The sequence below is a fragment of the Phoca vitulina genome, unplaced genomic scaffold, assembly GCF_004348235.1.
Source record: "Phoca vitulina isolate PV1807 unplaced genomic scaffold, GSC_HSeal_1.0 scaffold25, whole genome shotgun sequence".
NCBI classification, from domain to species: Eukaryota; Metazoa; Chordata; class Mammalia; order Carnivora; family Phocidae; genus Phoca; species Phoca vitulina.
The window spans coordinates 43,931,361-43,947,572 of NW_022589728.1; the positions used below are offsets into that span (position 1 = coordinate 43,931,361).

A 16,212-nucleotide genomic window follows, 5' to 3' on the forward strand; every position below is an offset into this window, starting at 1 on the left:
ACCGTAATCTGGGCAGGGCTGCTTTTAACTAACCTCTTGCTACCTGTTCGATCAGCCAAGCCTGGTATTTGGAGCCTGGAGGCTGGTGGTTCCTACCCTAATAGCCCCACCCCACCCAGGTCAGGCACAAATTAAGGCTCTAATAGTGTTCCTAAGACACACCTTTCATGAAGCCTGGGCAAAGTCTACGCTTATTAGAGCCCTTTGGGGCTCTGGTGTTAAGTGGGAGACAAGACTGACTTCAACAAAGGTTGACACTATGTACCCAGTAAGTGTTCCTCTCCAGACCCCTAGTCAGCCCTAGCATTCCTTTGATCATTTATGCATTTGTTAATAAGCATTTATGCACATTCCTATTTCCTAGTTTAAAAAAGCCCAATCCCGCCAATGACCTAGTCTGCTGATTAGAGATTCCTTCCTCAGAACACAAAGCCTTGACCCAGTTGCAGCCCATGAGGCCTTCTGGAGGCCAGTGGAGCGGGCAGGATGATCGCCCCCCCTTCAGTCCCACCACAGAGGCCCGTCCCACGGGGCAGCTGATGTTCTTGGAAACACCAATCAGGCATCCATAAAATTTTACAGATGGAAAATTTTTATTTTATCTTAGTAAAAATGGTGGGGATTCTTTTGCTTGAAAATAACAGAAATTCAGTTTGAACCAGCTTTTGGGGTGGGGGAGCTTGTATTATATTACCTCACGGAAATCAGGAGAAAAGTAATGAATGACAGCCCCACTTTCTCTCCACCTTCTCCCTCTGCCTCCCCTTCCTCTCTGTTCAGTGAGCAGAATGCATGCATCCTGTCAGCCCCCCCACATGTACTAGCCCTCTGTTTAAGCCCCCTTTTCCTCAGTTCTAGCTCCCGGATGCCAAGAAAGGACTCTGATTGTCACACCCTGTGCCAGTCAGTGGCATCCAGGAGGGGGCTGCCTCATACCAACATGTCCCGACAGTCCCCATGCATTTGAGGTGAGAAGGAAGAGCAGTTTCTAGAAAAGGGGGGACACCTAGACACCGCTCATGCCTTTATTCCACAGGTAAACAAACAGGTCGAAAAGGGCTCCCCAGCTTACCTGAACTCCCCTCCCTCGTTCAGGCAGAGGGGAACTAGAGCACAAGCCTGGCTTCGAACCCAGTGCACTTTCCACTATACCCAAGTTACAGTCTCCTGCTTCCCATTCTTTTACGGCACATGACCAACACAAGCCTTAGTAACGAGCTGTCACTCCAAAACCCTCTCCAGTAGTTCTTGTAATTTCCCCATTTGACAGGTGAAGAAAGTGGAGTTTAGGGAAATTAAGTAATTCATCCAAAGTCATATCGAGTGGTGAGGCGGAGTGTTCAGGCAGTCTGCTTCTCGGGGCCACCTTCTTCACTCCGGTGCTGTCTGCTGCCAGTGGGTGTTTGCTCTGCCTCACGTCTCCCGTCCCCTTGCTTCGTCTGCCAGGGTCCTGGTGCGAAGACGGGCGCCAGGCTCATCACCGGGGCCTCGCACCAGCGGAAACCTGCTGTGTGGTTGGTTGCCTGGACTTGAGACTTCCTTCATTACGGAGGAGAGGGACACGCCGAGAGTTCCTCGGGAACGCCCCCATGCCTGCAGGTCACTGGGCTCCAGCAGTCCCGGATAGGAAGAGAGCCTTCCAGGGTGCAGGGCAAATGCAAATTAAAAACAGAATGATGATTTTCCACTCATGAGACTGTCAGAAACTTAACATTTTGATAATCCCGAGTGCTGAAGCTTTGGGGGGCATGGGAAATGTCACTCTCATGCACTGCTGGTGTGAGCCACCTTGCAAGGCAGTTAGGCCACATCTATTCAAACTAGGACCCAGTCCTAGCGAAACAACTGCTTGCACCTGTGCGCAAGGAGATGTGTTTGAGAATGGTCGTCACGGGCGCCTGGGTGGCTCAGTCGTTAAGCGTCTGCCTTCGGCTCAGGTCATGATCCCGGGATCCTGGGATCGAGCCCCGCATCGGGTTCCCTGCTCGGCGGGAAGCCTGCTTCTCCCTCTCCCACTCCCCCTGCTTCTGTTCCCTCTCTCGCTGTCCCCCTATCTGTCAAATAAATAAATAAAATTTATTTAAGCAATAAGCATTTGCACAAATGGCTGTAATTAGTATCACATTTATAGAGCCAAACCACATTTTCCTGTTTTCTTCTCACTTCATTTTCGGGGTTGAGAGTAGTTGGATAGAGGCCTTCCTGTCCCCCAAGATTAAGTAACATCTGCTGGACTCCTCAGCTCTGTGGCCTGTGGATGCACCAAATAAATTTATTTATTTGACAGAGAGATAGAGAGCACAAGTAGGCAGAGAGGCAGGCAGAGGGAGAGGGAGAAGCAGGCTCGCTGCCGAGCAGGGAGCCCGATGCGGGGCTCAATCCCAGGATCCCGGGATCATGACCTGAGCCAAAGGCAAACGCTTAATGACTGAGCCACCCAGGTGCCCCCAGTAGCTCAGTTTTCCTAAGCACTGGATTAGTGGGATTGTTCTTAGCTTTTGAAAGCCTCTTTTATTTTAGTTTCATAAAAATATATTTCTACAGATGGACATCTTTTTTGTTTATGAGAACACTTGCATAACTTGTTCCCTGTTTATAATGATGCTTGTTAATTTTAAATATGTCCAAGTTGAATTATATTGAATAAAGTAATAAACTAAGATGTAAAAAAATAATGAGAATTTTTATGAGCTCCAGATAGACTTATGCAAGAATCGATGTCTCTGAAAGCCAAAGGACTTCAGAAACTAAATGCAGAAATATTTTAAATTAAGATTAAATTAAAAGATTATGGAAACATGGAACTTCAGAATGCATTTTTTACTCCAAAATATTCTGCAAGACACTTTTGCATATTAAAAGATTGTTCTTGGGATTTATGGTCCTGAAAAACTGTTGACTCTTTACCACATCCTCATTTAACTAATAGCTTCTCCTCCAATCCCATTGCTGCTACTGAAAATCTACACATTAGCCAAAGCCCCCTCTGGTATCAGCAAACTTTCTGATTCCCCAGTTGAGCATTATTAATTGAACCGTGAAATGTCTGGTTTTTTGTAGATCATTTTTGACTTGTTTTTATCAGCAATTTCATACGTCAACCTAGCATCATTTCCCTTTAACCCTCTGTGGCCCTTTATCTATATACTGCTGATGGCACTTATCTAGAATGGTCTTGTCCAACCAGCGGCTGTAAATCCCCTTGAGGGTAGGGACTGCAGTTTGTTTTCTTTGGGTCCTGCTTTCTCCTTCACAGCAGGTTCTGAGTACATGTGGGTGGACGAAGTCAGAGACGGCGTCATCATTGCCTTAACTCGCTGTGTCTTCCTTTTCAGCGGTCCACATGTGCAGCGTCCTGGAGCATCACTGTGCCCACTTTTGCATCAATACCCCTGGCTCGTACGTCTGCAGATGCAAACAAGGCTACATCCTCAACTCGGATCAGACGACTTGCAGAAGTAAGGTTGCTTTGCTGATGTATCCGAACCATCCTCCTCTGCTCTCTCAAGGGCCTCTTGAATTCATCTGTGGCCCCTCACCCAACCAGGTCATCATCTCCCTAAGGAAAGAAAGGAGGCTTTATAACTCGGGTATCTTAGGCCGGCCTCCCCCACCCCCACCTCCCAATCACAGTGCCTGGACCAGAGCCTGGCACATACTAGGCCAACAGGAAGAGTTTGGAAGATCGTTGGAGGCACCTTCTTAGAAAGAGCCTTTTTGAATTCATGAGCTGGTGTCTTTTACTTCCAAGCTGTTCTTTAAGGGGAACCACTGGAGAGCCTTTTCGTCCACTGTCCCTATTAACTGTACCCTGAGGAATTGTCTCACTATTTTATTCTCTTCTCTGAAGCATTGACTTAGGATGAGTTATGAACATTGGCTGGGAATGATTATTCTGTTCTGTTTAGAGGTGTGCAGGGATCTAGTAGCTTTGGTGAAGGACACTTTATAGGTCTCCTAAATAAAAAAGATCAAATAGATAAAATGCAAATAGAACTCACATTCTCTTTTTCTGGCCAAGCCCCAAAATGTACTAACAACATACTGACATTTGAGCCAGCAAGCGGTAATCTGCCTCTTAGAGGAGAGAATTACCTCGATGGTGAGTGTAGTGCCCACATATATATATTTTTAAGTTGTAAGTAAAGCCACACTGTTTTGGCCCGTAGACAACCAGGCTACCAAACCAGGCTTACTCAAGACGTGAGGAAGACCGGCCCATACGGAGGCAAATAAAACTCAGCTAATCTGACGCGCAGTTCATGCAATGCATAATTATTACACCACATGGTAAGCAAATAAGCATTAATGGAAAGCATTTGCACAAATGGCTGTAATTAGCATCACATTTATAGAGCCAAACCACACTTTCCTGTTTTCTTCTCACTTCATTTTCGGGGTTGAGAGTAGTTGGATAGGGGCCTTCCTGTCCCCCAAGATTAGGTAACATCTGCTGGACTCCTCAGCTCTGTGGCCTGTGGATGCACCAAGCCCTCGGACTTGGTGAGTCTCTGGTGCTCTGTGTTCTTTGGCTCCTCTCAGACCACAGGATCCCAGATTTTTGAGTGCAGCCTGAATCATCCTGATCTTCTGCTTGAACCTCTGACCCTTCTTCAGTTTCCACAACGAAAATCACTCACACCAAATACCCATGCGCTTAATAGAATTCTCTGGAGAACTGGGGCAGCCCTGGCAAGGTCACCTCACCCACTGCTCGCTGCTCGGCAAACAACCTGTAAACGTCTCTTTCCGACATCCCCCTACCTTTTTGGCGAGCTCTGCCCGACCTCTCTCCCAGCCTCTTCGGGAGCTCCCCCTCCCCAAGGGGTTTCTCTGAAGATTGCTCAGCCTTTGCGTACCCTGCTAACTCCCTTCTTGGCAGCACAAGAAATTCCTCCCCTTGTCTTCTGCCCCAGTCGCCCGCTGCAGTCGGGGCATCTGCTGACGTCCACTTTCCATGGGCTGGCTTAGTCATGTCAGAGGAATTTTGAGACTAGCAAATAAAAAAGAAAAAGTTCTCCCCTCAGTGTCATGAGCAAGACCTACCTCGCACCAGGTTCTGTCACCCCCTGCCTGGTCCCACCTCAAGCCTTGAGGCCCCCGGCCCCCCACCTGCTGTGTTGGTCTGGCCTGGGCTCCCCCCCGTTCAGGGCTGCGGGTACAAAGAGCATGAAGTGGAAGCTGCCTGGGTTTCAGACAGACTGACCAGGTGGAAGGGCAAGGTGGTCCAGGGCAGTGGTTCTCCAGCTCCAGTAACTAAGAACCACTCAGGAAGCCGAGCCCCGGCTGTCACCCCCAGAGACTCGGAGTCAACAGGTCTGGGGGTGAGGGGCGCCCAGAAGTCTGCATTTCCCGTGAACTTCGGACGTGGATTGCTGCCACACTCAGATTCCCTGGCGTCAGGCAACAAGGGGGACCAGAGGGAAGGGCTTCGAGTTAGGGGAGAAGGGAAGGAGCTGGAGCCAGGGTTCTGCCGTCCCAATCTGACCCAGCCCCTCCAGTCACCCGGAAGCAGTTCAACCACCCGCGCTATCAGTACCAGACTTCGCTGAACTGGTACAGTCATAGAGAGCAGTTCTCTCTCTCTCTCTCAGACAAAGGTGATAACTCTTTGGCGTGCATGTCTGAAATTGTAGATGGGCCAGGCTTCGATTTCAATCCTGACATTGCTGCAGCTCTGCCTGTCTCTTCCTGAGCTGGTTATTTAAACTCTTTGACTCAACTTCCTCACCCATAAAATGGGAAAGCTGGTGACAAATTCATATCTGTCTCATCAATAAGTCCGTGTTAGCCTGTGGTTTTAGTCTGGTGGACAGTTAAAAGTTTTGCCAAGCGAAGGCTGGCACGTTCCTCGACCTCTGTGTAGGAGCTGCTTGCAGGGACGTGGCCCTGCCAACATGGAGAGAGACTCAGTGGGCCTGGTGGCGAATGAGACACAGCTCTTTCCGTTTGTGACCATGTAAGATGTGCCAGGCAGCATGCAAACGACTGGAAATAAAATAGTGAATGAAACAGCAATGTTCGTTCTTCTGGGAGCTCACATTCTTGCATGGGAGTAATTCAGATAACCAATATAATTGCAACCGTGCAACTGGTCATTGCACCAAAGTGATTGCAGCCCATGCTCAGCTCAGTGTGCGCAGCACACAAGGTCAGGCCGAACTAGAGTCAATTCCCTTATTAAGTGTTCACCATATGTTAGGAGCTCTCCTAGTGCTTTCTACGTGTTATCTCATTTAATTCTGACAATGCCCTCTTAAAGTGGGTTTTATCATGCTCGTTTTACAGATAAGGAAAATAAGGTCCTCCCCAAAAAGTTCAGACAATTTACTCAAGATCATATGGCTACTACTATACTCAAACCATAATCCAAATCTTGTTCTGTAGGACTCCATATTCCTAGCTCTTAACCCCCATTTGATACTGTCCCATGATCCTTGAGGGCCCCCAGATGGCAGCAGGGCAACCCTGCAACCAGAGAAATTCCTCCAAGCCCAGGAGGACAGGCAGGTTCCAAGGCTCACTGATCCCAAGGGAGACTCAGAACTAATGCACCAAGACTAACATTCAAGTGATTATCATTCCCTCAAGTCCACTGTCAACCGCTATGACACTGTCATTCTACAGAATGACGTGAGAAGACCTCTTAGGCGATTGCCCTGAGATGAGCTTGCGCATGCGCACACACACCCATACACACACCATATCCACCGTTTTGTATTCATACTTGTCTGTGTGGAGGGAGGAGGCAGACACAGCCAATTCAGAGATTCTTCAAATGGAAATGGGCCTTAGTTATCAGACTTTTAGCTCTCTTCCCCACATCACCCAATAATTCTATTCCTTCCCAATGTCCCAGATGAATGCTATTGCATGTCCGTTCACTACCTGGGACACCAGGTTTTTGCCCAACACCTCCATCCCACCTCCAGATAGCGTGGACTAAGCTGAAATCCTACTCTCTATAATTCCCAACTTTGATACTATTTCTGTCAGCTAAAGCTATATACCAGAGGGTGTATTTCCTTTTTCAAATAAAAAGAGAAAACTCTTTGATTATTGAGGAGTGTTATCCCCCTATCCCTCATTAATTTTCTCTTTTTCAGGGGAAGCATAAACACATCTTTAAGTAAATGGATTTGGGGTCTCTTCACTGTCCAAGTAATCCTCTTCTGGACACTAGTTGGTCAGTGTCTCAAAATGTGCCCCTCCATTCAAAGACTAGATCAAGCATATTAAATAAATATTACCCTCAAAATTCTGACCATATGAGCAATTTGGGATGTACTGGAAGTCAACATTGTGGATTCTTCTGTCCTCCAAAAAGTCTTTCCCACCCAATACCATTATATGAAATAAATGCAAAAGTGTTAGCATAGTACCTAGCCCATAGGGCTCAGTAAAAGTTTATGTCCTTGGGGCACCTGGGTGGCTCAGTCGGTTAAGCATCTACCTTCGGCTCAGGTCATGATCTCAGGGTCCTGGGATTGAGTCCTGCATCGGGCTCCCAGCTTAGTGGAGAGCCTGCTCTCCCTCTCCCTCTGAAGCTCCCCCTGCTTGTGCTCTCTCTCTCTCTGTCAAATAAATAAAATCTTTAAAAGAATTTAAAAAAAGAAGTTTATGTCCTTCCCTCTCCCCATTAAAAAAAAAATGGGAAAAACCTCCATAAAGTATGCCTGTCTTCACGTTTTCCCCTACCAATCCCGCTCCCTTTGAATTGCTTTCCCAAACTTTATCTTCTTTCCTTTTCTTTATTTATATTTTTAAATAAGGAATTCTCCTTCCCTTCTTGAATATTTAATCTATCTGGAAAAAATACTGAAAACGCAACATTTAGAAAATTTCACTTGGCAAAAAATTGTAAACTTTCTTATCCAGCTTTCTCATTTTTTCTCTTTCTCAAGAACCATACCAAATGCATTTTATTGCTTTCATTCTTCAGATATGTTCCTGACATTATTTCTTCCAAGCTACAGAAATGATTTAGTAGCTTTTATTTTACAGTTTAATCAAGGGGCATGATCCAGAAAAAACAGTCATATTGTTAAAGAGAGAAAAGAAAATTATAACCAACATCCCTCCTGATGAATTTAGATGCAACAATTCTTAAAAACTTAGCAAATAGAATCCATATTTATATACTCTAATCAAGACCAAATGAGGTTTGTCCCAAGGATGCAAGTTTGCTTTAACATAATTCACCACATTAACAGATTAAAAAATGAAAAACTATATAATCATTTCATAGATGCAGAAAAGGTATTGAACAATACCCAACATTCATTCATGATAAAAACTCTCAGCAAACTAGCAATAAAAGGGAAATTTCTCAACCTGATTAAAGGTATCTATGAAAAAACCTACGGTTAACATCATACTCAAGAGTGAAAGATAAATGCTTTCCTCCTAAGAGAAGGAACGAGACAGTATGTTCATTCTCACCACTTACTCAGCATTGTACTGGAGGTTCTAACTGATAAAATAATAAAATAAAAAGAAATTAGAAAGTCATACAGATTGGAAAGAAAGAAGTGAAATTGTCTTTATTCACAGACTATGTGATGGCTTCTGTAGAGAGCTGGTGAGAATCTTTAAAAAGCTACTAAAAATTAATAAATAAACTTAGCAAGTTTGTAAGATACAAAGTCAATATACGAAATTATTTGATTGTATTTTTACATACTGGCAACAAAAATCAGAAATTGAAATACCAGGGGTGCCTGGGTGGCTCGGTTAAGCGTCTGACTCTTGATCTTAGCTCAGGTCTTCATCTCAGGGTTGTGAGTCAAAGCCCTGCATTGGGCTCCATACTGGGTGAAGAGGCTACTTTAAAAAAAGAAAAGAGAAGGGCGCCTGGGTGGCTCAGTTGGTTAAGCAACTGCCTTCGGCTCAGGTCATGATCCTGGAGTCCCTGGATCGAGTCCCGCATCGGGCTCCCTGCTCGGCAGGGAGTCTGCTTCTCCCTCTGACCCTTCCCCCTCTCATGTGCTTGCTCTTTCTCATTCTCTCTCTCTCAAATAAATAAATAAAAAATCTTTAAAAAAAAAAAAAAAAGAAAAGAGAAGAAAAAGAAATTGAAATACCATTTATAATAGCATTGGAAATATGTAATTTAGGGATAAAGTTGACAAAAGTGTGCATGATCTGTACACTGAAAAGTACAAAAGATTTCTGCAACAAATTAAAGAAGACCTAAATAAATGGAGAGATATACCATATCATGGAATGGAAGACTTAATATGGCAAAGATGTTAATTCTTTCCAAATTGATCTATAGATTCAAAGCAGTCCTTATCAAAATCCTAGCAGATGTTTTTAGGTAGAAACTGACAATCTGATTCCAAAATATATATACGAAAATGCAAAAAAACTACAATAGTCAAATACAGTCAATTCTCATTATTCATGATGGTTGTAAGCCTCTGTGAACATTGAACTAGCAATTATTAGATCATTGTTCCTAGAAGAAATACAGGGTTAGATTCTTGTGAGCTTCTGGCCACATCGTCAATGAGTACATAGCCTTGTTTTATGTGTGTTCCTATTTAAAGACACCTTACTGAGTAAATATTGTTGATTGGTTAATATTGAACTCACAGCCAACAGCACTATTACTCATGCCTGAATGAAGATCATCTAATATACATCTATTCTTCATGAGGCACATCACAGCCTTCTTGCATTTAGGAACACTAGACAGCATTTCACACTACTCTTGAGGGCCCTTTTAAACAGTGAAATCACCCAACAAAAAGCACAAAAAGCAAAAAAGAAAAAAAAAAGGCACTAAATAGAACGCAAAAAGGATGCTTGTTCGTAGTATGAGAGCTAAAACAAGAAGGCAAAGCATTGCCTTTTTTTTACCTTAACTGGGAATGTGTGCATGAGGTAACTCAAAATTTTCACCATTCTGTGCACATCCACAAATGGCCATGAAAATACTGCAAATATTGATTTGGGTTACAAGTAAATTTTAGAAAGTAGGTGAATGTGCAAATATGGAATCTGCAAATAATGAGATTAATGAAAACTCCAAAAAAAAATAAAGTTGGGGGGTTTAGATTATCTGATTTCAAGACTAATTATAAAGCAATAACAATCAAAACAGTGTGTATTGGTGGACATCAATGGACCAGAATATAGTCTAGGAATAGACCCCATGCACATATGGTAAACTGATTTTTTAGAAAAGTGCCAAAGCAATTCATGAGGAAAGAATAATGTCATCAATAAATGGTGCTACAACAATTGGGTTGCCATGTGCAAAAAAATGGACCTTGACCCTCACTTCATACCACATGCAAAAATGAATTCAAAACTAATTTTAAATCTAAATGTAAGAGTGGAAACAATTAAATGTGTATGTGAAAATGTAGGAAAAATTTTTTGATGACCCTGGGTTTGGCAAGAATTTTTTAAAAATAGGATACAGAACACAAAAGAAAACACTCAATAAATTGAACTTCATAAAAATTAAAACATTTGGGGACGCCTGGGTGGCTCAATTGGTTGAGTATCCGAATCTTGATTTCTGCTCGGGTCCTGATCTTGGAGGTCGGGGGATCGAGCCCCCCACATTGGCTGCGTGCTCAGTGTGGAGTCCGCTTGTCCCTCTTCCTCCCCTCTTGCCTCTCCCTGTGCTCGTGTTTTCTCTCTCTAAAATAAATAAATAAAATCTTTTAAAAAATCAAAACATTTGCACTTCAAAATACACTACTACCAAAATGAAAAGGTGAGCCATAGCCTGGGATAAAATATTTGCAAAACATATATCCAGCAAAGGACCTTAGAATATATAAAGAATTCTTAGAACTCAATAATAGGAAAATAAACAACCCAGGCAAAATGGGCAAAAAATTTGAACAGACGGGGCGCCTGGGTGGCTCAGTCGTTAAGCGTCTGCCTTCGGCTCAGGTCATGGTCCCAGGGTCCTGGGATCGAGCCCCACATCGGGCTCCCCGCTCAGCGGGAAGCCTGCTTCTCTCTCTCCCACTCCCCCTGATTGTGTTCCCTCTCTCGCTGTGTCTCTATCAAATAAATAAATAAAATCTTTAAAAAAAAAAAAAAATTTGAACAGACACTAAGCCAGAGAAGATATATGGATGGCAAAGGAGCCTGTGAAGAGATGTTCAACATTATTAGTCACTAGAGAAATACAAATTAAAACCACAATGAGATACCACCATACCTCTACTGGATTAGATAAAATTTAAAATATTGACCATAATACATGTTGGCAAAGTTGGCAACAGGTACTATCATTGTTCCTGGCAGGAACGTAAAATGGTTCACCCCCTTTGGAAAACAGATTAGCAGTTTTCTACAAAGTTAAATATGTACCTACCATATGACCCAGCCATTCAATGTATTTAGGTATTTACACCAAAGAAAGTAAAGTTTATGTCCAAACAAAGATTTTTTTTTAAAGATTTAATTTATTTTCTTATTTGAAAGAGAGAGGAAGCATGCGAGCAGGGGGAGGAGCAGAGAGAGAGGGAGGGAGAATCTCAGGCAGAGTCCTGAGCCCCGAGGCGGGGCTCCATCTCACAACCCTGAGATCATGACCTGAGCTGAAACCAGATGCTTAACCGACAGAGCCACCTACACGCCCCTATGTCCAAAGAAAGATTTGAACACAAATGTTCACTGCAGCTTTACTTGTAAGAGTTCCAAACTGGAAACAACCCAAGTGTCCATCAATAGGTAAATGGATAACAAATTGTGATATATGCATACAATGTAATACTACTAGGCAATGAAAAGAATGAACTTTTTTTTTTTTTGAGAATGAACTATTGACACAAGCAGCAAGCTAGATGAATTTCAAAATAACCATGTTGGATGAAATAAGACAAACAAGAGTACATAGAGTATGATTCCATTTATAGAAAATTTTAGAAAATGACAACTAATCTATGTGACAGAGAGCAGATTCATGGTTGTCTGGGGATGGGGGGAGGGCGGTGGCAGGGAAGCAGGCAGAGGGATTACCATGGGGTGTGAGGAAACTTTGGGAGTTTGGGGATGATAGGGGGTGATATGTCGACATGTCAAATTTATCAAATTGCATTCTTTAAATATGTGCAGTTTATTGTATGCCATTTGCAACTCAATAAAGCTAATATATATATATAGAGAGAAAGTCAGAATAAGGTGGTTTTGGAAGGTAAGTAGTACTGAGACAAAGACTGCAAGATAAGAGATTGAAGAAAGGGTCATGGAACAATCAGGGACGGCATTGTGGAGGAGGGGGTTTTTCTAACAAGTCGAAGAGAATCACAGGGCTTGTTGTCTTTGAGGGTGCTAACTAGGCCAGACTGCTTGTCTGGAACAGTTTGTTTGGGGCATTAGTGGGGGCTGAGGGAAGGAATATAAGCTGGAACAAATTATGGAGCTATTTGATTCTCAAGCTGAGTCCCAGCAGGGATCTTTGGTGGGCGGGGCGGGGGGCGGCTCGACACAGGGTGTCAAAAGTAAAACTACATTTTAGTAAATTGACTTTAGCAGTAATATATACATGGGATTCAAACTGGTGGACAATGGGTGGAGAAGTACCATCCATCCATTCACTCATTCATCCAACACTTACTGCTTCTCTCTAGGCACTCTTACAGGGCGGTGGGAGAAAAATGAGTGTTTCTCTTATATGCTTGAGACCCAAGAAACACTCAGATCTTGGTTTCCCTTATGCTCTGCTCCTGTGGAGCCGAAGATGCAATCAGTTTACAATTCTGATCAGCTCAGTCAGTTCAGTACATGCTTTTTTATGCCTTCAAAATTAATTAGGAGACCACAGCAATAAACTGCATGCCGGGAAGGAGTTTATGAAATAAGCTGGGAGATGGGGGTGGGGGATGGTAGCCGGATTTAAAATGACAGCTAGCTTCAGAGAGGAAGCCCGGTTTTGAGGCAAAACTAATGAGTGTGAGAAGGAGCCCACCCAAGTGGTTGGATGCAGCTGGAGATGAGGCATTAGAGTTCCAGGAAAATCCCAGGCTGGATGTGCTTGGTGGTAGTAATTGACCCTGAAAAATGGATAAAATCTTGGAGGGAGAGAGGGAGCGTGGAAAGGGAAGGTCAGGGTCGGAGCTTTGGGGCTGCCCACGATGAGAGCAAAGAGCAAGAGTGGAAGGGCGAGCAGGCTGCACCCGCAGGCCTGCAGCTGGTCAAACAACAGCACGGCCCCAGCTCGCCAGGACCTCTGTGAGCAGAAGTGGAGGCTGCTGAGCAGAGTAAGTGTGGTCACGGAGCTTCCTCTCCACCCCGGCTGCTGGGCCCCGCAATGTGGAGATGGTGACGTGCAGCCTGCTCGCCCTCTGGTTCGGCCAGGCTACAGGGTTGTTGTTTTTTTAAAAAAAAGAAGAAAGGAAAAGAAAGGAATCCTGGCTGAGTGGCGTTCTCATGGGAGAACGGACCTGCCGGCGTGTGAGTGGAGAAGTGCGATGTGAAAGAATCACCAGCCGTCACCCGTCGGTGGGGAAAGTGAGTTTGAGGTTTGTGCAGCTTCTTCTCTGCGTTCCTGGTTTCACAAGCACCCAGACAAGTGGTTCTCAAAGTGGCCCCCCCAGACAAGCAGCCTCAGCTTTGCAGGGGAGCTGGTTGGAAACGCAAACTCCCAGGTGGGACCCTAGGGATCCCGAATCAGGAACTCTGCGGTGTGACCTAGGAATGTGTGTTTTAACAAGCCCTCCAGGGTTTTCTGATGTAAGCTCAAGCTTGAAAACCACTGACCAAGGCCTTTTAAGTTAGATCTCTCCTTGAGAGGCTCCCCTCAGTAGGGAGTTTATATTAAGAACGTGATGATGGGCCAGCCGTTTGGAAATTGCAAAGTGTGCTACAAGAATAGGGCATTATTTGTGCATGCTTGTTTCAATGACCCTCATTTGGTCAGATTTACTTATGTTTTAAGGATTTACGGGGAGGTGGCGGGGGGAGACTTCCCCCTTTCTTTTCCCTTCTCAGAACAAAAATCTTGTGAGTGACTAGGAGAATTGATTGGAAATGAATTCAACAGTTGGGGAGAGAAGGATTCCAGGCACAGCTGGGCTTTGCCCGAAAGGACAGGTTTGTTTTTCTCGGTGACATTGGGTTTGTTTTGTTTCTTCCAGCGTTAGAAGCACAAGGCTGATGACTCACATTTACTGTCAAGAGTCCTTAAGTCCAAACTGCAGCTGCCAAAATAAGATTAGTGCTTTCAGGCATCATGAAAGAAGGGGGATGGTCCCCAAAACGCAGGCTTGGGTTTGTGGAGGCCTGACTCTGCAAGGGCTTTCACATTGGTGCAGGCAGAAACCCCATTGTTTCCCACTTGAGTGAAGTCACAGCCCTAATAATACATTTCTCTTCGCCCTTGCTGGGATGGATAATTTCTGATTTCTACATCTCAGGCTAAATAACAGCAGGAGCCGTTTAAAAAAAGTGGAGCGTGTCTTTAAAGGTGTTCATTTTGCTTTAACTCCAAAGGACGGATTAAACTGTCCTTGGTGGGAACAGCATGCAGTATGGCTTGTCTAAAACTCTGAAAAGCCAGTAAAAACCCTTTGATTTTGCCTGGCATGACGTCAGCCACGGCAGCCCCAGCCTTTGTGCCGTGCTCCTCATCCAGTGGAACCAGATGGAGCTTTTCCAAGTTCTCCGGCTGAGGCGCGGCGCCAGGGTTTCGAGATCATAAATGAAGGAAGGCACTTAAATCTAGAATGCATGCGAGCTTCGGGGCAAACACTGGGGATGGATTTGAGCACGACTCTGGGGCTCTGAGTTATCAAATCCTCACTGATTTCTTTCACCTGGGCGAACTGAGCAGCTGCAGTTAACACCCCTCCCTGTAATTCACAAGAAACGAAAAATAAGTAAATTCTGCTGTCAGCTCTGTGCTCATGATTGCCTTCTGGCAAGGCATTGCTTGAGTTCGGTGAGATCTTTTGTTATAAGATTCAAAATTGTCTACTTTGCTGTATCAGATCAATGCAGCAGAGAATTCACAAACCAAAACTTAGTCAAGGATACGTTGACGTTATTCAAAGAAATCTGAATCTATGTCCTCGTGTGGAGTTTTCACGGGCATCCATGAAGTGACACTATATTGTAATTGTGATGTAGGCACAACTCGGTTGGGGCCCCCCTCTCCTCCATGCTGAACTGGCCTGTACCCCCAAGAACTTTCTTTACCCCAGTCTAAGGAAGAAGGAGGCTAGCATTTGCTGAGTACCTACTGTCTTTCAGGCGCTTTCCTCGTCTCATTATCTCAATTAGCCCTGCAATGGTTTCTCCACTTAAATATTCAACTTCTAGGAAAATCAGATCTCATAGAAATCACTTATGTGAGGTCATGCAAGTCAGCTAGCCAAAGCCAGGTCTGGCTCCAACGACGATCTTCTTTTCACTCTGATGGTCTCACTCCCACCTGTCTAAAGACACATAACTGCCCTTTATCTCCTTTCTCCAAGGTTCTATTCCCTTGGTCCTTACTGTTTCACATTACCTCCCTCAAGTCTTTGTATAAAAGAATCTTTTTAGCGAGACCACCTGCTGACCGTAGCGTATAAAACAGAAGCTCCCTTCCTTCCACAGTCCCAACTCCCTTTTCCTGCTAATTTTGTTCTGCAGCACTTATAAGATCTAACTCATAAGATCTAACCGCCTGGGTGGCTCAGGCGGTGAAGCGTCTGCCTTCGGCTCAGGTCATGATCTCAGGGTCCTGCGATGGAGTCCCACATTGGGCTCTCTGCTCAGCAGGGAATCTGCTTCTCCCTCTCCCTCTGCTGCTCCCCCTACTTGTGCTCTCTCTCTCTGTGTGTCAAATAAATAAATAAAATCTCAAAAAAAAAAAAAAAACATCTAACATAACCTATGTCTGGCCCCTGTCAGTGGTGTGCTGGTAAATGTTTAACAACCAGATCTCCAGGGGGGGAAAGCCCTGACTTGTAAGGTTTGCGGATCCCTGTGGTATAAATACTTCAGCATGGCCAGTTTTACGCCACCCACCCGGCCTTGCTGAATGCGGGGTAGGGCAGAGATTGCACAGTCTGTCATGTGGGTCATTGGGAGCTGGCTCCCACACACCTCTGGCTCTCCACTTGAGTATCAGCTCCATGGGGCCAGACATCAATTGATAGATTTTTTAAAAATTTATTTTATTCACTGTTGTTTTCCCAGTACTTTGTTTGACAAATGGATGAATGAATGAATTCGGTCATTCAAATATATTTTTAA

The 16,212-nt window shown here is 44.4% G+C and overlaps 1 protein-coding gene across 2 annotated transcripts in view; it reads left to right on the forward strand.

The window, feature by feature from the left end:
* Positions 1 to 16,212, forward strand: part of MATN2 (matrilin 2) — a 128,699-nt gene that overhangs the window by 44,717 nt on the left and 67,770 nt on the right. For both annotated transcript variants that reach the window (XM_032421582.1, XM_032421581.1), the window contains exon 4: positions 3,336 to 3,458. In XM_032421582.1, coding sequence (XP_032277473.1) covers positions 3,336 to 3,458 — 123 coding nt within the window. The remainder of the gene's footprint in view (positions 1 to 3,335; positions 3,459 to 16,212) is intronic.